The sequence below is a fragment of the Pectinophora gossypiella genome, chromosome 11 (assembly GCF_024362695.1).
Source record: "Pectinophora gossypiella chromosome 11, ilPecGoss1.1, whole genome shotgun sequence".
Lineage (NCBI taxonomy): Eukaryota > Metazoa > Arthropoda > Insecta > Lepidoptera > Gelechiidae > Pectinophora > Pectinophora gossypiella.
The window spans coordinates 8,044,264-8,071,450 of NC_065414.1; the positions used below are offsets into that span (position 1 = coordinate 8,044,264).

General features: G+C 37.2%; 1 protein-coding gene across 1 annotated transcript in view; it reads left to right on the top strand.

The window, feature by feature from the left end:
• Positions 1 to 27,187, top strand: part of LOC126370971 (gonadotropin-releasing hormone receptor) — a 147,589-nt gene that overhangs the window by 109,251 nt on the left and 11,151 nt on the right. The window contains exons 3-5 of the mRNA XM_050016143.1: positions 14,878 to 15,061; positions 20,002 to 20,201; positions 24,023 to 24,144. Coding sequence (XP_049872100.1) covers positions 14,878 to 15,061; positions 20,002 to 20,201; positions 24,023 to 24,144 — 506 coding nt within the window. The remainder of the gene's footprint in view (positions 1 to 14,877; positions 15,062 to 20,001; positions 20,202 to 24,022; positions 24,145 to 27,187) is intronic.

Genomic DNA, 27,187 nt, shown 5'->3' on the forward strand with positions numbered 1-27,187 from the left:
ACCTTGATCCAATATTGTGGCAAAAAAGTCACCTGATGGATTAGGTATCGAGGATGGTAATCAACACAGACAATTTATAAAGTCACTGTTACTTACGACTTTGTTCGCGTTTAAAATATTGAAAGGAGATCATCGGATTTTAGGCCAGAAGTCAAAGTGCCGGCCAAAAAATATTTTTGCTATGCAAGTAGTAGAATACACGTTTGGTGATATAGTAAAAAATGTTCATAGGAATCTACTCGAAAGGTTCGGTAAGTACATTTTTTTCTCTGGCCGGCACTTTAAAATTTGTCCCGGTCATAGTATGGAAAGCCGATGATCTCCTTCCATACAAACTTTCCGACCTCATTTACTCCCCTAGAATTAGGGTTAGGGATAAAAGAAATGGGTTTGAATTTCGCAAAATTCTATTTTAGTGACACCTAAGTCGTAAAAAGATTCTCCGTGTCAAATTTGAGACTCCTAGCCATTGCTTCCAGCACTTGTTGTTCTAGAGATTTCGTGATGAGCGAGTCAGTGAGTGATAGTTTCGTGATGAGTGCGTTTTTATAAAATTTATTGCAAAGTAGTAGTAATTTATATGCAAGTATCTATCGCGTATCTGTGTTCTACTGCCTTTTCACGTTCAAATCGAAATTTGGTGTAGAAATAGTTTGAGACCAAAACAAAGAAGATTTTATTCCGGAAATCACCCTATTGTAATTATTATAGGCGGTAGGTTATGATATATCTACACTTATACAGGGTAAGTGATATCGTAACAAATACTGAGGGGGATGATTCAGCTCATGATTCTGAGTTTATGTCTCCTGTACACACACACACACACACACACACACTTTTAAAGCATAAACAAAATAAATTACGATGAAAATGTAATAGATACAATAGGTGTGTTATTTTTCGTAGTTTTTGGCTGTATGTTTTGATGTGTGCGTATTTTTTTTCGTCTTATTATTACCTCGGGGGCTATTATACTAAGTCAGACATGTGGTGTACGCGTCAGTGTTATATAGTACTAAAGCATATACCGTTATCCGCTGAATATCATCCGATACCACACGTATGTATTGTAAATGTAACATAATATCATTTCAACATTGATTACTCATTATTGGGTATTTGTCATTTTACAAACACAAGTGTGGGTATTACGCCGTATTTACACTTAATCGGGGTTATTGTATGAAAAACTAAAAGCATTCATTCGATTTTTCACGCATTCTTCACGGTCATCCCATCTATTGTTATTAATCCAATACCGATTTATCTTGCGTCGCAGTAGGTACGTATTATTAATTATTGCTCAAACAATAAATAGTTATCCGAACGTTGAAATTGCTGATAATTTTGATCGTACGCTTGAGAAACGATTATGATCTATTCAAACACGTGTCTTTAACACACAGCGGGTTCGACCTTTACCTATAGACGTTGACGCGGCTCACATATTATCACGTTGTTCTAACAAAGAGTTCGGCGCGGTGTGGTAAATTCTTAGTTCATCTTGCGATGGATGTACCTCTGACTACCTCGATTGGGATATAATTGTGAGATATATTACGTGTTATGTTGTGTACCTTTAATCTGGCTTACTTAATACATATTTTTAGTACGGTCAGGACATTGCAGGCCGAAATTATATTTTATGATTGTCCGGAAAACAAGATGCCTCCACCTTTCGGAGTTAGTCCCGGCTCATATTTATTTAAGTAACATTAGTTGGGTATGGAATCGTTATTAGAACTATGTCAGGATCGGCAGTTCAGGAGTAGCCCTGACATGAGTGCTGATGAGATCGATCAGTGATCTCACAATGCACACGAGAGAAGAAGAATACATATTTTTAACGGCCTCTGAGGTCCAGTGGTTGAGCGTTGGTCTCACGATCCGGAGGTCCCGGGTTCGAATTCCGGTGGAGATATATCACAAAAATCACTTTGTGATCCCTAGTTTGGTTAGGACATTACAGGCTGATCACCTAATTGTCCGACAGTAAGATGATCCGTGCTTCGGAAGCTACGTTAAGCTGTTGGTCCCGGTTACTACTTACTGATGTAAGTATGTAGTCATTACATGAGCCATGTCAGGGGCCTTTGGCGGCTCAATAATAATCCTGACACCAGGGTTGATGAGGTTGGTGGTCCTCCTCATACCCCACACGATAAGAAGGAGATTTTTAGAAGGACACGAAGGGGTATGTAAACCCAAACGTTTATTTTACTCACATAATGTCCTTTTGAAATTCATATTATACCCAAAAGTTTTTTTTTTTGCCTGAGTAACTTCGTAACTATAAGTCATTATTTTTATAAAAGCGCGCTGGAGTATTCATTAGTGGCTATTAACGGCTTTTCATCGTTACTAATTGATGCTTCCTTTAATTTAGGTATTCGAAACCACTGTCTAAAATAACCTGCCAGTCGTCAACCTTGAACTTTAGACTGAACTGTAATTATTTAGATGCGCTTAATTAGACATAGAGCTCGATGAGCCACTATAAATTTTCGATTTCAAATAAACTTTTTATAAAAGTCTGGCGTAAAAGTAGTATTATATTTTTTTAAAATTTGATCAAAGTAATACTGGCTTTCGTGGTTAACTCCGAGAACTTAGTAATCATTATTTGTTCAACTTTCAATGAAACTTTTAGGAGCACTTAGAACACAATGGGTTCTGAACAATACCTACCGGTATTGTGTTCTCCTAACTGGGAGTTAAAGAATATTTATTTCTCGAATGGTATTCACTCTTTAGCCAGACAAATGAGGAATGAGTATCGAGGTGAGGGCTCTACACTGGCAACTAAATTAAGACAACATGTCTGAGGGAACCCTGATGGGGCCCGAAGTGGGCCACTGCTAAAGCAAGTGGGGACCAAATTGCGCGTTTCAGGACAAAGGACATTGGCCGCTTTTACGACTGCAAATTGTATGACAATTAAGTCTTTATCGATAGGTACTTGAATCAGAATTATTATTTATTTATACCTTGTTACAAACATTATTAATATGACGTCCCGGTTACTACTTACTGACGTAAGAAAGTAGTTGTTATATGAGCCATGTCAGGGGCCTTTGCCGGGTCAATAATAACCCTGATACCAAGGTTGATGAGGTTGGTAATACACCTCACAACCCACACGATAGAAGAAGAATATGACGTCGTTAAACCCCAAGAGGGAGGGGGTATTGTCGAGTGTCTTTCACTTCTTTCACGACATATTTTTGTAAATGTAATTGCATAACAGCTGATATAGTCACTAGATTGCTCATGCCCTTTACAAAATCGATTGGGATTCTCTTAAAATGCATAATAACATGCTTTCCCATAATAACATCTAGGAATACTGGTTTGTTAGGGATAACTTATTTTTGACTAATATTTGTTGGTATAAATTTTATTCGCATATAAATAGGTATCCATAATTCTTTTTTAGAATAATAGTGTTTTGTCATAATTTTTACAAGGCATAACAGTAGGTTAGGGTGGTGCGGGGGTGACCCTTGGGCCCTTGGGCCAGCATGTTTATCTTACACACGAAAAGTATACTGAATGATGATCGACAGCATGAAATAGTGTCAAAAATATAAAAAGTCACAATCATGAACCAAATGCAGCCAAGGAAAAAGTAAGTTTCGAAAATGTTCAAAGTTGTGCCAAAACTTTTCCTATTCGGAGTATAGTTTTTATGCTTATAATAATTATGCGTAAATATCATTATTGTCATTAATTATTATGCTTAAAAAGTTATGACAAATTAATACTATGCGTAACTAATAATAGGACAAGTAACAGTATGCCATGGTAAATTATTACCTACATGAAATTTTATGAGTAAAAATAGAGTACCGAATCGATTACATCAGTACGATCGTGTGGAGGACATACTCGGCTGTTATTGGCCTATCATCGTCTATGGGTTCGTGCTCGCCCGCAAGCGTCTGTAATAGCCAATAGTGTAGGAGAAAGCATGAGAGGTACGTATGTATCTATACATCTGTTGCCTCTCAACTGCAGACGCGCAAAACCTAGCTTAGCTTTGCGTCCATTTTCTGCCCGCGACGGACTGCTGCTGGTCACAGAACTCTATTTACACGAAAATTCACAAAGACTGATTCAGCTTTCTATACTTTTTTGGCTTTACAGCTCTTGCTATTGGGCGTCATAATTGGGAAAATTCCTAGGTCGAAGATAAATTATGAAATTCTGATTACTAAATAAAGACAGATGTAAAGGTGACAATGTTTTTTTTTCCATTTAACTTAGTTTTGAATTTTAATAAAGTAATATGTACCAAATTCAAAATAAAAGTTCCAATTTCCAAAAATAATTTGATAATAAATTGACACTTTGAAGTAATGTATTACAGTTTAGAATTTCTTTTTCGCCACTAGTCTGGTAATATACAGTGTTAGTGACACCGTAGCGAAAACTGGGGTATGATGCAGACCGTGATTCTGAATTACTGAATAACAGCCTCCGTGGTCTGGTGGTTAGAGCGTTAGGCTCACGATCTGGAGGTCCGGGTTCGATCCCTGATGGGGACATTGTCGAAATCAATTTGTGAGACTGTCCTTTGTTTGGTAAGGACTTTTCAGGCTTGAATCACCTGATTGTCCCAAAAAGTAAGATGATTCCGTGCTTCGGCCGTAAAAACACCTCCACAAACCCGCAGTGGAGCAGCGTTGTGGAGTATGCTCCATACCCCTTCCGGATGATTGAGGAGAGGCCTGTGCCCAGCAGTGGGACGTGTAAGGCTGTAAATGTTAGGTGACTGTCCCGTCGGAATATTCATAAACATTTTTAGTCTCATAATATTGTGCTTTAAGCTGCATGGAACCCTAAAAAAAGGACAAATTACTAAATACCATCAATGTAAGTCGTAAAACGCGATAAGCAGCAGAACAGATTCGGGTTGTTCGAATCGGCGTGAAAAGCTCGTCCTTTTAGTACAATCAAGTAGTCGTTCTTTTTCGTTACGGTGTCACTAACAACCTATATATTTATGAGGGTACCGAGATAATGAATAATACAAGGACTAACATAAACACATAAATAGCCTATATACGTCCCACTGCTGGGCACAGGCCTCCTCTCAATCAACCGGAGGGGGTATGGAGCATACTCCACCACGCTGCTCCACTGCGGGTTTGTGGAGGTGTTTTACGGCCGAAGCACGGAATCATCTTACTTTTTCGGACAATCAGGTGATTCAAGCCTGAAAAGTCCTTACCAAACAAAGGACAGTCTCACAAAGCGATTTAGACAATGTCCCCATCGGGAATCGAACCCGGACCTCCAGATCGTGAGCCTAACGCTCAGCAGTGGAGCAGCGTGGTGGAGTATGCTCCATACCCTCTCCGGTTGACGAGGACTAAGAAATTGCAAAAAGAAATCTGAGCCGCCGAGGCCGAGGAGTTGAAGGAAAAAATTAAGTGGGTCACGTGGGTAAATTTAATCCAAAGACTTTATAGACACAATATATAATTTAGGTATAGTTGTACCGGGGTTGAAAAAAAATACATGTAACATAATATACCAGTAGTGTCCTCGTATTCTTATCGGGGTAGACAGAGCGACAAGTAGGTAATCAGCAAGTGATGTCATTTAAAATTTAAATTCAAAAATATATTTATTCAGTAGGTATTATTTACACTATGAATCGTCAATTTTTATATAACGAACTGATTTTCAGTTATGATTTTACTGACACTTATGATTTTTATCGCCCAGATAAGCTATAACACTTGGAAACAGAACATAACATAAGCTCAGGACTGTATTCCCAATTGGGGTAGTCAGAGGCATCTATCTCAAGATCAAACTTCGCCGAGTTTTCTGTTAAAACAACGTGAAAGGTCGTGCGGCGTACCGCCGTTTACAGTGGTCGAAACAAGTGGAAATTTCATTTAAGATAAATTAATAATTAGGTATTAACTTTAAGGTATTTATTTATTTTTATTTTATTTATTTTTTTTGTTGCACCATCCCGCATCCAAGCTATAAATGTTTGTTTCCTTTTCTTGGTTGCCTGGAAGAAATTGCTCTAGAGCAATAAGGCCGCCCAAATTGTACTGTATTCATGTGTTTTGTCTGATTGTTGAATTTTTAGTTCTGTGCAATAAAGTATATTTGATTTGATTTGATTTGAATAATTTATTGGTGTAAGTCCGGTAGCGTGGTTAAAAACGGCACTCCTCGTTTGGTAAGAAAGCTCATCATTCCATTTTTCATACAATGGAGTTATTCCACGCAACAAATATGACACATTGCGTTACTTGTGCTAAAAAAAAAACACAAAAACTATCAAATTATCTAATAATTATCAAATATATTGTTTTAGCTAATACCCTTTCTGAAATCGTCCTTTTGAGTCAAATAATTGCGTAGAACTGGATGCATGGACATTTAAACGACCGCCCGTATGTAATCCAATTTACCTCAGCCGTTAGGAAACTGCTCACTCTTCTGTTACGGTCCATTGCTTGACTTTGTGAATCGTAAATGACGGATTCCGCTGTGGTATACACCACTAATTGCAATACTCGTGATTACCGTGGTAAGATTGTATTCCTGCTGAAGCGAAATGGAGAAGAACGAATAGGAATCCACCAATCACAGCGAGCAACAGAACAAGATAGCGTTTTCTCTACGCTTCACTGTGTAGTGCTGCTCTGCTTAACCCTTTTACAGATAGAGATCATGGGTCATTGATGGTTCATAATAGGTAATATAACACCTTGGAATCATTAGACGTTCTGTCCTTGAAAGTGTTAAAGCGGGAAGCCGGGAACGCGCTACTCTTAGCAAGTTTCTACGCGGTGCGATACACATCGTACGATTATAAAAACAAATAGCGACTTCAATACAAGGTACCTAGGCCTCTTTAAGGCACAACGGACTAGACACTGCTTAGGTAAGCATGTCCTTAGTTGACTGTGGTCAAATGTTTAAAAACACAAAATTTACTATTGTTAAAACGTGTTTGTATTAAAACAATGATTATGACGACGTCAAAAGTGATCAAATGTAAAACTTGTTGTTACATGTGAGCTATAGTAACACATACTACATCAATAATATATATATATATATTGGAGCTGGCGCAGCGGTAATCGCGCTCAGTCTGCGATTGTTGAAGTTAAGCAACTTTCGCAAAGGCCGGTCATAGGATGGGTGACCACAAAAAAAAAAGTTTTCTTCTCGAGCTCCTCCGTGCTTCGGAAGGCACGTTAAACCGTTGGTCCCGGTTGCATTAGCAGTCGTTAATAACCACCAATCCGCACTGGGCCCGCGTGGTGGTTTAAGGCCCGATCTCCCTATCCATCCATAGGGAAGGCCCGTGCCCCTGCAGTGGGGACGTTAATGGGCTGGTGATGATGATGATATATATATTATTATATCGGAACGCGCTGTGAGAAAAATACAGTTTTTGGACAATGAGATTATGTTCTAACCGAATTCATGATCATTGAAACTTCTGTTGTAGATCGCAATGGCATCACGTAAGACGGAATACGCTCGTTCGGTCAAATTTTGCGGACCAACCACTAACGAACATGGAATACAGAACACCGTCCATACACGTGCCTATGACATGTTCGTGGTTCGAACGTGCGTAACTTGTTTAACGTTAGCACGGCGGTACACATCGCACAAAATGTAACTGCGCTGTCGTTCTAGATATCACAAATAAGCCCGCACATTTGGAATTTGTAAACTATAAAATAATATGCAACGAGAGGAATGAGAGGAGCTCAGTGGCGCAGCGGTAAACGCGCTCGGTCTGCGATTGTTGAAGTTAAGCAACTTTCGCAAAGGCCGGTCATAGGATGGGTGACCACAAAAAACAGAGTTTTCATCTCGAGCTCCTCCGTGCTTCGGAAGGCACGTTAAGCCGTTGGTCCCGGCTGCATTAGCAGTCGTTAATAATCACCAATTCGCACTGGACCTGCGTGGTGGTTTAAGGCCCGATCTCCCTACCCATCCATAGAGAAGGCCCGTGCCCCAGCAGTGGCGTCCCCACTGTTAATGGACTGGTGATAACGAAATATGCAACGAATTTACAGTTCGTTAATATGTAGTATCGGGATCTTCTAGAACTTTGAAAAAAAAAAGAAAGAAGACTGAAAACTCAATGCTCAATCCAACACGTGCTACATTTTGGTGTCGGTTTAATTAAGAGGTCACTTACTGTGAAGGTTGAGGAATACGACGCAACGAGGAGTGTAAAAGTTTATCACTAGGCCGGAGAATTATCAGTAACATTCCAAATCGCATTTAGTTAGACATAGGTATTCAATAATGCCAGTTAATATCCAAGGATTTATTTCAATGTCTGTGGCAATTAGGGGTGGAGTCGAATTGTATTTATGGATACCGCAAGTATTCAATTACATTACTATTGCTGTGTTACAGCGATACTAATGTTACAGTTTAATTTTGATTGTCGTTTAACTATAATGGAAAGGCAAAATTACCCTGGCAACAATTATTATTCTTTCGCAACTTTTGTAAACGCACATTGCCGACATGAATTTCTTAATAACCGAGAATAACTGTACGTACTTCCGCAATCTAATTTAAGAGCAAAATTCTTTGCGGGTTTTCCTAAAAATTCCAGAAGAATATCACTTATTTGGGTCTGATACCCTTTCAGAAATTTGGTCATTACTGTCATTTGGACAGTTTTATCCAAAAGAATAATACGGGAAATGTTCGCAAAGGGAATACGATTCTGAAGGCTTTTTGCCCTGTAATCTCCTTTCTGCTTTGACGCTGTTAAATACCTTCAAAGCGATAGATATTCGTACGGATTTTACAGATTGGTAGCATTTCCAACACCGTGACCAATTTATTCGTAAAACTTAGTCGTAGAGGTAAGGTACTTATTTTAGTTGGGGTAGGCAGATGTGCATATAATTATTCGCAATGAAAAAAGTCACAATAATTACAGTACTCATATTCAAATACTGGTCATTTTTTTTGATGTGACTTAGATTTGCCTTTGCTCAGCAGTGGGATCATATAGGCTAATAATAATAATAATAATAGATTTGCCGCAGATGGCATTAACTACTACGTACTGTTTTGGTGAATAGTGACACATATATAATTAAAACACATAATAACGGGTTCTTACCGCGTTTAAATGGGGATATGAGACTCCCCTTGATTATGATAATAACCGCGTAAACTTAAAACAATGTGACACATATATATTTTGTAAGTATATAAAACATTTCTAACTAGCCGAAATATGTGCTACGCCAATAATAATTGAATAATAATGTTTTGTGAATTTGTGTGCAATAAAGTGTTTTATTATTATTAATAATAATTGCTCAACAATATTCATGCCATAATATAGTATTTTATGCAACAGTTGTATAAGAAGGGTCAAAAAATGCGAGTGGCGTGAGTTGCGATGTGAGCCTTGGCGAACATCGCAATAAGAGACGCCACGAGCATTTTTTGACCTAGTTATATAACGTTGCATACAATACTTTTTCTACGACGACGTAATTTTAAACGAAACACAAAAATTTTCCAATTTATTTTCCAACGCGCGGGAAAATGGCGGCAAATGTATACTTTTTTTTTATAGTATATCTATGGCACCTTCAAAGTAAAGGTGCCAGTTTCCAGATCAAAAAAAAAAAAAACAACAACAATGCTTTTTTGGCGACATTATAGTACAGTTACACTTTGTAAACAATGCTTTTATAGGCCATAGAGCGTACACTTTTTCAAAGAGTTTAATTATGTATGTACTTATATTAGACTTTTTGGTTATTTAAATGCCAGATTAAAGTAGAGGAGTAGAAAAATATTATTATGTAACTAGAATTCGATTTTAGCGACACGGTCGTCAATGGCTATGTATCTACGTACCAACATATATTTTGATTTTGTTTATTGTAACTGTTTCTTTGTGTTGGTGTAATGAAATATTACCAATATATTTCATTACACCAACACAAAGGTAGGTGAAGGTACATAGATTTCAAGGAAAAGTTATCCCCAAACACTGTTGGTGATTCATACTATTGGATACTATGAATCACCAACAGTGTCTGTCTTGCAATCTTTGAGGGCTAATTATTTAGTTTTTTGCCCTTATTAAGGGTACTTTTTTGGATGTTTCTAAAAGCCTATTAAATGGAGCAGTTTTTAGAAATACTTTCAGGGACACTGTTGGTGATTCATAGTATCCAATAGTATGAATCACCAACAGTGTTTGGGGATAACTTTTGCCTTGAAATCTATGTACTTATTAAAATACGAATACCAAAAGTGACTGCAAGTTTTGTCTTCGGATTGTTGCTATGTCTTCCCTGTTAGCGATTATAAGCGTGATTTTTATTTACTTTTAATTGAAAATGTGTCTTTGAGCACCTTTAACAACGTTAGAAAGTAGCAGCTACATTGTATGAGAATGTCAAATTTTCCTTCAAATCTGTGTGTCTTGCAATCTTTGAGGGCTAATTACTTAGTTTTTTGCCCATATTAAGGGTACTTTTTATTAATGTTTCTAAAAGCCTATTAAATGGAGCAGTTTTTAGAAATACTTTCAGGGTCCATGACAATCTCATGTGTTTATTATTCTTCGGCGAAGTTTTAACAATTGTAACAATTTTGGTCGAATTCTTACTTTGACTTCCGATAACTTTTTTTTTATCTTTTATTTTACTTTGATTTATCTTTGATTGAGCAGTACACAGACTTAGGCATAGTTGTGAAGTAAAATAAAATAATTCTTAAGAAAGGGATAGCGATAAAATGATTATTTCTGAAGTAAGGTAGAAAATCTAGAAAAAGGTACAAAATGGGTCATATCTCCTAAACCGTAAATAATTGCTGAACATACATGGGGGTGTTTCTGGTAGCTAATGAGCCCCTCTATCTAATTTTTCATTTTGAACCTGAACTTCTGGGCCACCCTGTATATATACACCGTCACAATCAAGATTGATATCAAAAGAACTTAAAACTACTTCACATTGTATTGCTTATATATTATATCAATCGATAGAACAGGCAGCAAAGGTTCGAATTCTTTTACACATTCACTCGACAAACATATAACCACACTTCCAAACAAGTTGCAATGTAATATATAACTCCGCCCGCACCAATTTGTATCGTGCCGAACTAGATATAACTCAACCCCCTCTCGTTTGGTTATATTTTTATGACGTTTTTGATGGTATTTTATGCTGTAACATCTATACAGTAACATTAATATAGGGCGTGATTCTGTTTTTTTAAAATGGAGTTACGTAATAAGTGTGTTGTGTGTGTCGTTCAGGTTTAAATTTTCTATTTTAACTTTCAACTATCGTCTGCAAGTCTCCCACAAGATTTTCGTTGCCTCAATCATCTATCTAAAATATCCCAAAAACCTTCACAAAGCATTTTTATTTTGTTCCAAAAACAGATTGATGCTAAAAATAGCAAATTTAATGTACCATTACTTACCAAGTTTGTATCTGAAAATCCTTGAGTTGTCATGAACATTCGCTCGGCGTTCATAGAAAATGGCAATTCAGGTATTGAAATATTCATCGTAACTTAACACTTACTTAGATATTCAAAGGATGTCATACCTGAGCTCTTGGGAAAGGACGTTAACTGCTGGAAACTCGTGGAATGGTTTGGATTGTCAATTTATTGTACATAGTCAACTTAATTTAGTAAATTACGAGCGGTGATTGGATCAAAAGTGTCCTGCAACTTTTGTTGACAGTATAAGAAGGTAGGTGTAGTAGTAACGGGAAGATGTTTTCACTGCCATATTATGTCTTGTCACCAAAACACATATTCTTACGAATGTGTTAGCATATAAGCTTCACATCCTAATCTTTACCTACGATTGTAATTATCATAAGCCTGTATCTGTTTTTTCTTCAAATATAAATTTAATTAAATCAGTATAAGTATGTACATTAAAACATACGTTTACTCACGTCTGTAATCCCTAATAGGGTGGATAGAGCCACAAATAATCACAAGACAAGATGCAACATGGATTTTATATACTGTAAGCCGTTGGCCCCGGGTATTACTTACTGAGACGTAATTATGTAGTCGTCACATGAGACATGTCTGTGCCACTTGGCGGCTAGGTAAAACCTAATCTTGTCTTTGTGATATAGTCTTTAATGTATTTAGTCATATTGCTTTGCTTTGGACTTGATGAGCGCTTCCGCCCACGCTATTGCCGTGGCAGCATATTGGGCTGATAAATCATAATTACGTTGTTCGATTTGTCATCGACAGGAAAGAAGAAATCATATTGCTACCTTTAATCAATCTGAGACCAACCCATGATAACTCTGACACCAGGGTTGCCGAAGTTGGTCATTAACCACACATCGTTTTAAGTTTACGCGGTTTTTATCATAATTAAAACACCATAATAACGGGTTCTTACCGCGTTTAAATGGGGATATGACTCCCAGAGGGGGAGTCACATATCCCCATTTAAACGCGGTAAGAACCCGTTATTATGTGTTTTAATTATGATAATAACCGCGTAATAACGGGTTCTTACCGCGTTTAAATGGGGATATGACTCCCAGAGGGGGAGTCACATATCCCCATTTAAACGCGGTAAGAACCCGTTATTATGTGTTTTAATTATTAACCACACAACCCAAGATAAGAAAACTGTAGGTATGGTCACAGGTGATCAGCCTATCACGTTAGTGTGAACCTACTTCTAAAAAGATCTCGCAATAGAGCTGTGACATGATTTTACACTCCCACTCTTTAATCTGAAAGTTCTGTGAAATCTTTAGATCTTAAATCTTCAGCTTAAATGTGTGTAACGATATACGTTGGATCATACAATAAATACCCAACTTTGAAGTAATAAACACAGCAAAGGTAAACGTATTATTTTATGACATATATAATTATCCGAAATGTGTTAGCTTATCCGTGATATTCACGCAAATAAGCTGCAAAGTCAAATTGGCTTCCAAGATTCATAGCAAGATATATAGTGACAGTGTATATTTAGGATCAAATAATTTACGCTGGGATATCGAATACGTAAGTGCTGTGTTCTGTCTTCATTACGTATTTACTGAAGTAAAATTAAACCTCTTGCCTTCGTTATCATCTCCTTAGAATTATGCCGTTCTTCACATAGTCCGTTTACCATACTTACCTGAAGTTTTAACTTAACAGGTAACATTTTTATAGATGCGATCTTCCAATCCGTGAAGGAGACCCAGCCCAATACAGGTTAGGACACATGCCTCCGAAACGTATTTCTCGGGAATATAGGTTTCCTCGCGATGTTATCCTTCACCGCTGAGCACGTGATAATCATTTAAGATCCAAACATGGATTCAAAAATCATTGTTTCAGGCTCATGCCGGGTCACGAACCTGCGACCTTACAAAGAGAATCAAACGTTCTTGCAAGCAGGCTACCACGGTAACAAACCTCTTTACATCGTAGAAAAGATGAAAATACTTTGACATAAAAAGAGTGTCTCACCGTAAACTCTATCTGATGCAACCGCAGTCAGTAAATTTTGCCTGATGGTAATTGTACCATCAGCAATAGCAGCTGCTGCAGCTGCTGGTGCTGTTGCACCATTGTTGCAAATGAACACATTGGCGACAAAAGTAATCTAATCGTAAAAAAAATCACTAACACAGTTAACTCGATGAGACGGCGATACTCTTCACCACCTAACACGTTGATCTAACAGAAAGGTCAGTAAGATGTGGGTATTTAGTTCAACTTGCGATGGATGTACCTCTAACTACCTCAATTGGGATATATTCGTGAGATTTTTATGTTAAATGTTATCGTAAAAAAGTTTTATGTCTGAAGAATTCAAGTGGTTATTATGGTGAAATTATTTGCCTACTTACCTAAGATGTTTGCGCAAGTTGGGTTGGGTGCGGCGGATTCACCTGACGCACACATAATTATATTAAGTATATATATACTACGTCAATAGATGTCCCGGTTGATTTTTCTTTTGCATTGTATACTATAACATACTACCAAACAAAGCCGTGTTACTCTAAAGGTGATTTTCGCTGCATCGATATGCATTAGAGACCACGTTAAAGATTTTGCTCGATTTCTGTGCCGCATCTGTGCTTCATTTGTGCCTTTTTGTAGCGTCTGTGTCACGTCCGTGCCGAGAGAATTCGCCCGTGTCAATTTAGTTATTACATTTTCTCCCTTATGATATAATTACACTGAGCTCATCTGTAGAGTCGCGACTTAGATCCTTTTATCGGTAGTCTGTGAACATTTAAAATCATTTACATTAACAAAAGTAACATATACATAAATCTTCTTCTTCTTATATCGTGTGGATTACCAACCCCATCAACCCTGGTGTCAGGGTTATTACTGAGCCGCCATAGGCCCCTGACATCACTCGTGTAACGACTACTAACTTACATCAGTAAGTAATAACCGGGACCAACGGCTTAATGTGCCTTCCGAATCACGGATCATCTTACTTTTTGGACAATCAGGTGATCAGCCTGTAATTATTATTATTGCGTATGGCAGACAAATATCCTGCTTGGATCAAATATCCAGCTTAAGCTCCCTTAACCAAGTCTCTGCTGCATCCGTCACACAATGCAGCTTGTAATGTAACCAAACTAGAGATCACAAAGTGATTTTTGTGATTTGTCCCTACTAGGATACGAACCCGGGACCTCCGGATCGTGAGCATAAGGCTCAACTACTGGACCCTGGAGGCCGTTATACATAAATAATAATCAATGAAAGACGCGAGCTGTCAAGGACTAAACGCAATTGTATCCACTACAGTATCCCTTGAAAAATATAGCCCCTTAAGTAACCGATACGTTTGTTTTGTTTCAGGCTGTGATTTTTAGAGTGGCAAGAGGGCCGTTTATTGAAGAGTTCCATCAATGCGTGACGCACGGGTTCTACACAGAGCGGTGGCAAGAACAGGCTTATACTACTCTGTCACTTATCTTCATGTTCATACTGCCACTTCTAATATTGATATCAACTTACGTCTCCACTGTAAGGACTATTGCACGTAAGTGATTATTTAGTGTTATATTTAAACTAGCTTCATCTATCGCGTGGGTTATGAGGAGGGTTAGCAACCTCATCAACTCTGGTGCCAGGATTATTCATGAGCCGCCATAGGCCCCTGACATGACTCATGTTACGACTACGTACTACATTAAGTAGTAACCGGGACCAACGGCTTAACGCTTTAAGACTTCTAGTCTCACAGTAAGTTATACTATTACTAAGTCCGTCTTCGCAAAGTACTTACCCTGTTCGCGTCCCTTAGGTATTTATTTATTTGGCCCTTTAGGGGACGAATTAAAAAAATATTTTTTGTCATGGTTTTAACAAATTTCAATTAAACCTGTTATGGTTTTAGTAATTCTAATTAAATGTCACGATTTCATGTCACAAAGGAATAGCAAACGGGATTATTATGAGGTTGGTAATAACTATATGATAGTGGTGCCATTATTCGTTAACTTTCAAGGGTGGTTTCAAAAATTAAAAACTACTGAGTACCGATTTCTAGTAGGGCGGGGCTCTAACATATTAGTCGAGAGGACATTATCGTCACATTTTTAGGTCTCATTTGTGTCACTTAAGCAAACTTTGTCTGTTTCATGATTTTGTATTGATACACTCAGCGCCTGATCGCTGTAGTTGCAAAGAAAAATGTCCTAGACATCATTAAGTTAGAAACATCTAATGCGTTATAAATTAACGCCTGAAATGGCTTTTTGTATTTAATAAGTCTTTAGATACGGTACCTACCTATTTAATTTTAGAGCAGATTAACTCAAATAGATTATTATCCTTGTGTAGAGTGGGAGGTAGTTACAAGTTAAGGTACTTACTTCATTTCAACAACTCTCATCAACTACGCAATGAACTGTGAAAAACTGAAAACTTCTGAACCTTTTGCCTTTTCCCTAACTCATAATGAAGGTAAGCCTTTTAAACTGGTTTAGTATAATTATGGAAGTTATTTTTACATACTCAGTCAGGCGAACTTGCCAAGTCACTAAAAAGTTTTTATAAGTTCGTGTTTGAAATAAATCAAACACAACAAAGAAATAACATGATCAAAACAAATTAATAATGGTAGTTATATATTTAAGGTTTCAAAAGAAACTTTAATTTGTTATTTAAAATAAATTAATAATGATTCTGAATACCTAATTAGAATATTGTGTATTTCATAGAAACTAATACACTAAGAAACAAGTCGTTTTTTTCTTTTCATACATACATAAACTGACGCCCGCAAGGTCGCAGCTACTGTTGGTACAAAGACCTATAATAAATGTGACAAACCTTTTGGTGACAAAAGATCAGCTTATCTTTAAGAACTTGCAAAACTGGGGCAACACATAAAAATATTACTATAACTTTATGTTTTTGAAAAAACGCTCTTTCAATACAGAAAATAAACCACTTTCCACAAGTTAGGTTTATGTTTTTCGCTGGCGTGCTAAGACTACCTGTTTATTTTATTCTTAGAAGTCTATTTTCAGAACTCATTCACGTTCTAAGGGAGAACAAAACTTTGGTTTAGCACAAAAATGTGGGGTAGAATTAGATTATTTCATTGTTCAAATATAGAAATGTCCCATTTACTCTGGAACAAAATACGAATATGTCCGTCTGTAGAATTCATAAGTGAGTCACGTCAAGCTGGTATGCTGTTATTTTGGTACTTTATTCCCAAACAAGCCCGCACTGGCTTATTTACGTTCATGTCTGTGTTCATGGAACCGTGACAACAGATCAATCATTTTCCATACATGAACATTATAAAACATGGGAGGAGAATGTCGGTAAACACATAAGTTCTTACGTAAGCGATTGCATATAATTTCACTCACTCACTTATTTAAAAGCGCTTATCGCTATCGACCCACAAGGGTCGATTAATTCTTTCAAATATTTTTTTCCTCCCAGATGACGCCCTGAGCCGAGCTTCGCGCCCAACTGGGCACCCTCGGGCCTGTTGTCTTAAACGTTCTACCGAGTGAGAGCCTTCAGCGCTCTCCATTTGTCCCGCCAAGTAGTTAATGCCTGCCGCAAATCTACAAAAAGTCACGTCAAAAAAAAAACAAAATAACTAATTTAAAAGCTACGTTCTTGTCGGTGTACCATTTTCCCTGCTACTTTTTAGGGAAAAATAGAGCAGTGGTTTCCCTCTTGCCTTCCACCCAAACACATATAACTTACGAAATTCAAAAATATTCCGGAAAAGAATTGTCAAAATAACCGAAATTAATGTTTTTCTTCTCATAGGTACCTCATGACTTCATATTCATACATAAGATAACATAATATTGTATCACGCCTGTTTCTCTGAAGTACAATACACCCATTACTCGCTAGTTATGTTTAAGTCCCATGTAATAGAGGGCGGGCCCATTACCAGTAACCAGGCACAAATCCTTGAAATCACACAATATCAATTATCTATGATCCAATGTTTTAAGTTTAGGCTGTTATTATCATATTAAAACACATAATAACGGGTTCTTACCGCGTTTAAAGCCGTCGTTGTTTCGTGGTCGAAATATCGGGAGTCTCATATCCCTGTTTTAAACGGTAAGAACCCGTTATTATGTTCTTTAACCTCTCATATGCCGAGATACCAGACACAATAGATTTTACATTGTGTCTGGTCGAGATCCGCGTTCCGGCGTTCGAAAGATTAATTAAGGTAAACTAGATTTATGTTTTGTTAATTCGAAAAATTCGGACACCATTCAGTGATGTGGCGCGCGGAATTCTTCTTGTGACTATTTTCAATTAACAAAGCAAAAATCTTTCTCATGTGTTCTGTATAAGTATTTATAAATAAATATAAAATAGAAAATTCTGACAGCGCATACGATGGTGATGTATCCAATTCCTCTATTGTTCTACTTTAAATCATTTGTTCCGCCTTTTAAAATTAACTTTAAAACGAAATCCAATGTCAAAGTAACTACTTATTATAAATTCTGTGTAACATTGAAGGTGATTTACAAAACAACCAGATTACTTTGGACATGTTGACACAAAAGTAAGTAACCTACTCGTAGAAATCGAAACAAATAAACTAAGTAAATAAAGCGTTAATTAATCATATTGTTTGATTTCCGAACCAATCGCATATACGATTGGGGTAGGCAGTGTTACATACATCGCAAGATGAAGTAAGTACCCACGTAACACCGAGTTTTCTGTTAGATCAACGTGATAGATGGTGAGCTCTATCGACAATTATAATTTGCCCCTGTGTGCCAACTGTGTTAATATAAATTCAATATCGATGGTATAAAATTATATGAATAACGAACACATTAAAGTTACACGTGCCATAGTTTGATTTTTGTTTAATACATGGTTATGGTACGCTCGAGCAGCTGAATCTTACCCATTCCTGAGGCACATTTAGCTACGTAGCTGTGTACTTTACATGAGCGAGTCCAGAAATAATGCGTAAGAATAATTTTCATTAGCTATTGCTTGTTCACTTGCTTTAGTCTGCTCCATAGTTATACATACATTATATATCTAGAAAATGTGTTGAATACATTTTAGAGACACATTAGTAAGTATTCAAACGATTTGTCATTGTCGTCTGAGTATTTTAGAATTCACAACAGACGTTTGGGTAATTTCCTGCTTTAATAATATTAATGATTGAGTATGATTGAGTGGTGAATAGAGTATTTGACTAGGTCAAAGATAGATAGTTCCCAGGTTCGAATCCCGGTGGGGACATATCACAAAAATCACTTTGTGATCCCTACTTTGGTTAGGACATGACAGGCTGCTCACCTGATTGTCCAAAAAGTAAGATGATCCGTGCTTCGGAAGGCACGTTAAGCCGTTGGTCCCGGTCACTACTTACTGATGTAAGTAAGTAGTCGTTACATGAGCCATGTCAGGGGCCTCTGGCGGCTCAATAATAACCCTGACACCAGGGTTGATGGGGTTGGTTAATTCACCTCACAACCCACACGATAGAAGAGAAGATATCACGTGGTTTCCAAGACTTCTCCCGATAAATGGCAATAGGCCCCTTATTATATGGGACTTAAACAGAGCCAGCGAGGTATTGGTGGGTATACTATACACCTCTGCCTACCTTTCTATATGCATGATGCTATGCAGTTGATACTTATACGGGTGATGAGTTGATCACCTGTCGCCATTATGGTTCATCATAATCCACGTCCGGAGTCCGGACTTCGTATCTTCTTCTTTCTTTGCGAGTCGATGGCGATCGATACATTGGATCGCCATCGTGGTGAAGGGATCGGCCAGTCTGCGTTACCGACTAAACCGTCCGCAGATTGTTACCAGGGTGCGCCGGGCGTGAAAAAACTTCGTACTTCATATAAAGCGCAGCAACAAGTTACCTTCTGATTCTATATTTAATATTTATGGCAACGCTCACAATACCTGAGATTACAGACATGAATAAAGATATATAAGTAAACCTTAATGCATGCGTATCTGATATTAAGAGAAAAGCTAATAGAAGAAATATTTTGGTATAAGACCTGTATTAAGCCAGATAAACGTCGATAACACAAGCTTTGGTAATCCACGGCTTATGAAACTGGGTATTCGCTTTCAAAGGACTTCTTATCTGTAAGCCGACAAGGTATATCTTGTATGACAACATGAAAAGTAGGTAGTAGGCACGCTTGTATACTCTGGATTTATTGTAAGATAATTTTAGATTTAGGATATTTTTTTCATCAGAATAACGGTACCCGCAATAATTAGTCGACAAATAAATTTAAAATTTTATCAATAATATTTTAATCGAAGTCGATCTATTAACTATCCCAAAACTTTATCCCTGTGGACCGTTCGCCAAAAGAGATTTCGTAGTATATTCCAACGCTTATTACTTTCCAAAAGTTCTTCTTTGAGCGCAAATTAATTGATTGTTCTAAGTCGTTCCATTATTCCTTCCAGAGAGCGAGAAAGTATTTAAACCCGAGGTGATGAGGCCGGAGAAGTATTTGACTCCAGACATGAATAGAAGAAGGCTGATAGACCGAGCAAAGATGAAGTCCTTGAGGATGTCAGTGGTCATTGTAGCAGCTTTCATCGTCTGGTGGACGCCGTACTATGTCATGATGATCATATTTACATTCCTGAACCCTGACAAAAACGTAAGTATTATGTTTACAAAAAAAGTTATTAAAATTATTCAGAATCTATCAAATATCAAGTAAGAAATAATATTTTGTTACATACAATTTTAGAATCAGAATTCTGTAGTTCAGTCTGACTGTAGCCTGCGACTTGTAGTTTCTGTGAAATTCGTGGACAAACATACAAACATAATAGAAACATACATCTCTGAAAGGCACACGCGTTTAGAAGCTCCTGTAAACTCACATACACGAATATTGTGCAAATCCAATAGGTATACATACCTACGAGTCAAATTTAGCCGAAACAAAATATCACTTAAAGAAACATTTGCAGAAACTTTGTGAGAAAGTGTTTCACTCTTGTTTGAGTGTATATAAATTCAATATAAAATTTGTAGAAATATTCTTAGGATAGTGCAGCTAGAAAAAATATTATTCTGCATCAGTCTTTTGTTTCAGATAGGTATTCAAAAATTGATTTCTTTATTATAATAATGTATACAGAGAAGTTTTTACTTTAGCAGTAAATCGTTTCTTTCCGTTTTATTTTTTCTGCGCAAAGAATTGAGGTTGTTTTCGTGAAGAAGCCAACTTTTGAATTCAATTCAAAGTTGTAGTATTTTCTTTGAAAGTAAGTTAAAAATTCTGTGCCCGTCGGCATAAATATGAAAGATCCATCTATTTGGTTAGGTAAAATAAAAAAAAGAGTAAATCTTAAAAAATGGGATCGAGATAATTAGCCGAAGAGAATCGCTTCTTAATCCATTAGAAGGATGATAACGACATGGAATTTAAATTCTTGGTCTATTTAGTCTATCATAAATATTTTGATACTTCATCAAGGTTAGCGGAGTGACCTATTCACAGCTTGAGCCATTCACCCGAAACGTTAATTCCATTTACGCAAGTCTGTGACGCTAGATATTTCGACTGTCAAATAAAGATCTTAAATTAAATCCAGTTATTGTTAGCTTATCTAATAAAAGTTTAATAATACTACGATTGCGTGCGTGTTCTATCATAAAAAGTATTTATTCATTTATAACATTAATGATTTAAAAAGCATAAGGGAATATTTCTATCGTTATGTTATGTTATGGCAATGTGTCGTTTAATATTACATATTTTATCAATTGTCGAAGTAATTGGAGAACAAACTGAAAAAATAAACATTTTTATAGACACTGACGACAAGCGGTCATTGACCAAAAGGTCAATTTTGATAAATTCCACATTTGTATTGGTGCAGATTACTGTAGCTGACCGAAACGCATCACCGAATTCAACGTCTAAAGATAATGTCCCGGTCGTCCCAATACTTTCAATCCGAATTGTCAAACCATTATGAGTAAAAACTCATAAAACTCGTTTTTCTGTAATATTGCATCAACTTTTGTATGAGAAACGGATGACCTTAAGAATCAATTTTGCATACGCAGTAATAATTTTAGTGGATTTTAATAATTTATTTTTATGACTCCTTTTGTTAACATTGATAAGCCGGGCTCCTCGCAGCAGTAGGGTGTGTAGGCTGTTTGTGTTATGTATTAATTAATTCGCGTCCCGCGGGGTGTAAGTGATAACGCTTTTGAATGAACGCTCTTATACTTCGTCATAATGTTACAATTCACCGCGCAAAGTGTCACTTAATACACCACATAGTCGGTATGTTCTCATTAAACAGACCTTTAGGTTATGAAAAATCTAGTACGATTCAAACTTTAAAGTGTTCGCTACGACTTTGTTACGCCGCCGCGTAGCTGCTACAAAATGCATCCAATTTAGCTACGACGTAGACAAATGCTTTTAATGATTGAGATGCATTTTTGCATTGAGTTGGTCAAACTCAAACATATCTTTAAACAATTTAATCGTATTCTTTTGTCGAATGTCTCATCTAGTATCAAAAGATTCTCTCTGAACAATGCATGTCTGTCTTATTGTACTAACATTTATCTATATAAAAAAGTAACAGTTATAGTTATGGAGCTCGGTGGCGCAGCGGTAAACGCACTCGGTCTGCGATTGTTGAAGTTAAGCAACTTTCGCAAAGGCCGGTCATAGGTTGGGTGACCACAAAAAAAAATCATCTCGAGCTCCTCCGTGCTTCGGAAGGCACGTTAAGCCGTTGGTCCCGGCTGCATTAGCAGTCGTTAATAACCACCAATCCGCACTGGGCCCGCGTGGTGGTTTAAGGCCCGATCTCCCTATCCATCCATAGGGAAGGCCCGTGCCCCAGCAGTGGGGACGTTAGTGGGGTGGTGATGATGATAGTTATATTTGTATTACTTTTATTATAGTCTCAGAGCTAAAGATGTAATGCACAAACAAACAAAAGCGACAGCGGTCTACTCGCATCTGTAGGTACACCGACAGTTGTAATTGGAGTAATAAGTTCTTGTGTACACGTGCTCGTACAAACTCTACATGAGAAAACCTCCCATTAAAATTAATGTACATAATATTAAGCATACAGCAAGCAGTCCCGGTAGCGCTTCGAGTGTGGTAATTTTAATAATAATATTCTAGTTCGTATGTGTTCACACGGGATAATTCAAACTCAAACTCAAAATTTTCTTTTATCAATTGGTAACATAGTGACACTTTCGATTTGTCACACTTGTGATTTGAAGATCTTTGAATATATTATATATTTGGTTTACACGAGTGCAGATTTGACTTTCCAGTAATCGCGTATACATTTTTTTGTGTGCAAGGAAGACTCTCTGTAAAGCTGAAGGCAAGAGAGTGGTGCAAGAGAGATCATAATATAGGCAAATTCCTATATCGGTACCGGTTCCGAATAGTTACTACAATAAAAACTTGTCCTTATTATGTTTCATTTTTGTAGATCTATTCGACTATTTTCAAACATTTGTTTAAAATTATCTAAACAAAACAACAGTTATTATTTCGGAATATGTTGCTTACCTAACATAAATAAACAACACATACTCGTACCACGAACAAACAACAACACAAATAAAAATAGCTTATAAATACCTGTACGTCCCACTGCTGGGCACAGGCCTCTTCTCGATCAACCACCATACCCTACCGTGTTTTGAGTTTTAGTTTTTAAACTTGACATTTCAATTGAATTAAGTACCACCTATTTTAAATTAAATTAGAACAAAGATAAAAGGTCAACTTATTTATAACTACTACCTAGTTAAAATGGTAGTATAAAATTAAAAACTTCAATTCAAGGAATGTGTACGTAGGTAGTTCTTTGAACTTTTTTTTAAATTAAGTGTTGAGTAAACTCAGACGCAGCACTTCTTTGACGCCTTTTAAGATACTGACGTAAACATCTACGATAAAAATTTCCACAAAAAGGGAAGTTAAAGCATTTTACCTAGAGGAAAAGTTTTCCAATTTCTATTCTTCTATACTTTTTGTGGTTTGCTTCTTTGTACTTCATCAAACCGTTGATTATGAAGTACCTACAGGGTATATTCTTTACGTTCTAGACGATTATAAAACGCGTTTAGCTGCTTATCTTCCCACACGAGTTTTAAAATATAGGTATATATATAGACATTGTTCTGATACCTTGCTACCATAGGTTTTTTATATGCACTTCAAGACTTTATAGCAAAAGCAGCGACAAGATGACTCTGATTTATTGTCGTTCCATAGGTGTAATTTTTAAACTTTTCATCTAAAAAATCGACATATTTCCGATCTTTTGTTAAACACGAGTTAAAATTAGCTATTTGAATTTGGATGTACTTACTTACATTAAGAATCAAAAAACCCAAATAGGCACAGTGAAATAATATTTTATGCCTTATTGATATTTTTGATATTAAATACTTATTTTCTATTTACAGCAAAGTGAGGAGTTACTTTCCGGTATATTCTTCTTCGGGATGTCAAACAGTCTAGTCAACCCTGTGATATATGGCGCCTTCCATTTATGGCCGAAGAAGAAAGTTTCTCGACACAGTGACAGGTATGTTCTGCCTTTTTTATACGCATGTATGTGTACCACTCACAGATAATAAAATAATAATAACTCTGTAGTACACTGACATACACCACACTGAACTCCTCCCAAAATACGGGATCGTTTTTTTTTTTGGATGTGACTTACCTTTTGTAGATTTCCCGCAAATGGCATTTACTACTTGGCCGGACAAATGGGCATAAAATGTACAAAATTTAAGACAACAGGCCTGAGGGTGCTCGGTTGGGCGCAATCCTCGGTTCAAGGCGTCGACTGAAAGGATTATATTTGAAATAATTAATCGACCCCTAGCGACTCGATAGCGATAAGCGCTGAATGAGGAAAATCGTCAACTACGCCGATAAGGTCGGTATCATGGTCATGAAGTGTTTGTTGCTAGCTTATTGGCCGGAATCATCGGGTCGTTAAGATCGTACGAGTACCTACTTCGCCCACGGCTGGACTGCTTTTATCAAAAAACGTAATTTTTTGCGTCAAGCAGAGTCCGTTTTGCTTTATAGGAATAAAAATATCACCATTTATTACGAAACATCACTATTATTTATAAATGGCTCGACGGGTTTAGTTAATTTACTGTTTTGTAGTGTTCGACTTAAGACTTTCGTGTGAGATTTCAACCCACGCGATGTCGGTGCGGATTGGTAGTACAATAAACGTTATGAATTCTCAGAACTAATACCAGCATCAGATATTGTCACATGTTATTGTGAGTGTAGTGTGAGTGATATGAGTTGACCTTGAACAAAGATTAATGACACTGAGTACCTGAAATATTTTAGCTGTGGACTAGTTTTCTAAATTACATCGAATGACTAAAGCTTCAACTTATTGTCTTCGCCATGAAAACTTGGCAAGTTCAAAATTAAAGTTAAGTATTTGCATTTCATTAAAGCCTCCGTGGTCTAGTAGTTACAACGTTAGGCTCACGTTCGGGTTCGATTCCCGATGGGGACATTGTCGAAATCATTTTGTGAGACAGTCTTTTGTTTGGTAAGGACTTTGCAGACTTGTATCGCATGATTGTCCGAAAAAGTAATATGATTCCGTGATTCGGAGGGCACGTTAAGCCGTTGGTCCCGGCTCTTAGCCGTAAAAACACCTTCACCTCCACCAACCCGCAGTGGAGCAAAGTGGTGGTGTGTTTTCCATACCCCCTCCGGTTGATTGAGGGCAGGTCTGTGCCCGGAAGTGGGTCGTATATAGCATTATAGCCTGTTTATAATTATGTTCATCATCATCAGCCGTATGACGCCCACTGCTGGGCATAGGCCTCCCCCAAGGATCTCCACGACGATCGGTCCTGCGCTGCCCGCATCCAGCGGCTTCCCGCGACCTTCACCAGATCGTCGGTCCACCTTGTAGCGGGCCTACCCACTGAGCGTCGTCCGATACAATATAATTATGTTACGTACTTACAATTCAGAATTTACTTTATTATAATTACCTTTGCCATGGAATTAAATATTTTTTATGAGATGTATGGCTCTACGTGGAGCTATGCGGATTTATATATTTTTTTTTACAATAAAATAGAAAACACTTATGTATAAAATACATAAAAGAGATACACGGGACTATCCCTGGACGGTTCATTTGTGTTCGTCGCAAGCAATAACTGTCGCTTCACTTAATGGTTTGAAAGAGTTACTTATCTATCCACGAATTGTATTATGCAAAAAAATGGATAGCGGATCACAGAGTTAAGGCCCGAAAGTCAAAGTTAAAATTCATTTTCGCATTTTAAATATAAATTATGTTAGATTAATTCATGTTCCTCACTTTTGTTGATGTTTACATAAGATTACGGCCCTTTGCCTTTGGGGCAGGCGGATACCACGGAATTCCACTTAATAAGGGAATTCTAGGACCCTGAGACTTATACACCACCTTCGCTTCCTCCACTCTCAGCCAAGACTTCATGGGTACTCGCAGGTTTAGAGTTCTCTTGACCTGGTCTTACATACATACATAACTCACGCCTCTTCCCCGCTGGGGTAAGCAGAGACTATGGAATTCCATTTGCTTCCATCCTGACACACTTCTCTTGCTTCCTCCACATTCATCAATCGCTTCATACACGCACGCCGGTTCAGAGTAGATCGTTCTAAACCTTTTCTAAGGACATCTCCAATTTAAAAAAATAATTTGTTTGTAAGTACTAGTAGTAACCAAACTACTTTACCGACGTGAGCTAGAATCGGGGTGCGGCGCGCGCGATATATAGGTACTAACACAGACAGACTACACAATACACATTCATGGAATTCGTAATTGTTTATATTATTATATTTGTTTAGTAGTTTTACCTATATTAATAACTTTCTTTTCTTCATTCTAACTTTAAGTATTTACGTATACATCTTTGCGATAATATTTGTCTATGTACACTCTAATTCTATTAAAATAATTTGGTATATATTATAATGTATATTTTTGAATTGAATTTAAATACAGGGTGTTAGTGACATCGTAACGAAAACTTTGAGAGATGATTCAGGCCATAATTCTGAGTTGATATCAAGTGGAATTTTCCGTCGCAAAAGTATGGAACGGAAAATAATTTAAATAAGCTCTAAAATTTTCATGACTTCTCCGACAGGAAATTCCACTTGATATCGACTCAGAATCATGGTCTGAATCATCCCCTTCAGTATGCGTTACAGTGTCACTAACACCCATACCTACTTGTATGGTTACTGTATGTACTTGTATGGGGTGTAAGTGTCATCGTAACGAATACTGAGAGGGATGATTCGGCTGATTATTCTGAGTTAATATCAAGTGGAATTTTCCATCGCAAAAGTATAGAATTGAAAATAATTTAAAAAACTAAAAAAATAACATGAATTTTGCGACGGAAAATTTCACTTGATATTAACTCAGAATCATGGTCTGAATCATCCCTCTGAGTATTCGTTACGATGTCACTAACACCCTGTATATACACCATTAACACATGTTTATGAAATACGGTGTTCGTGCGTCACCCAACAGGGTCCACATAATATCAGCGTCGTGGTTCACGCCG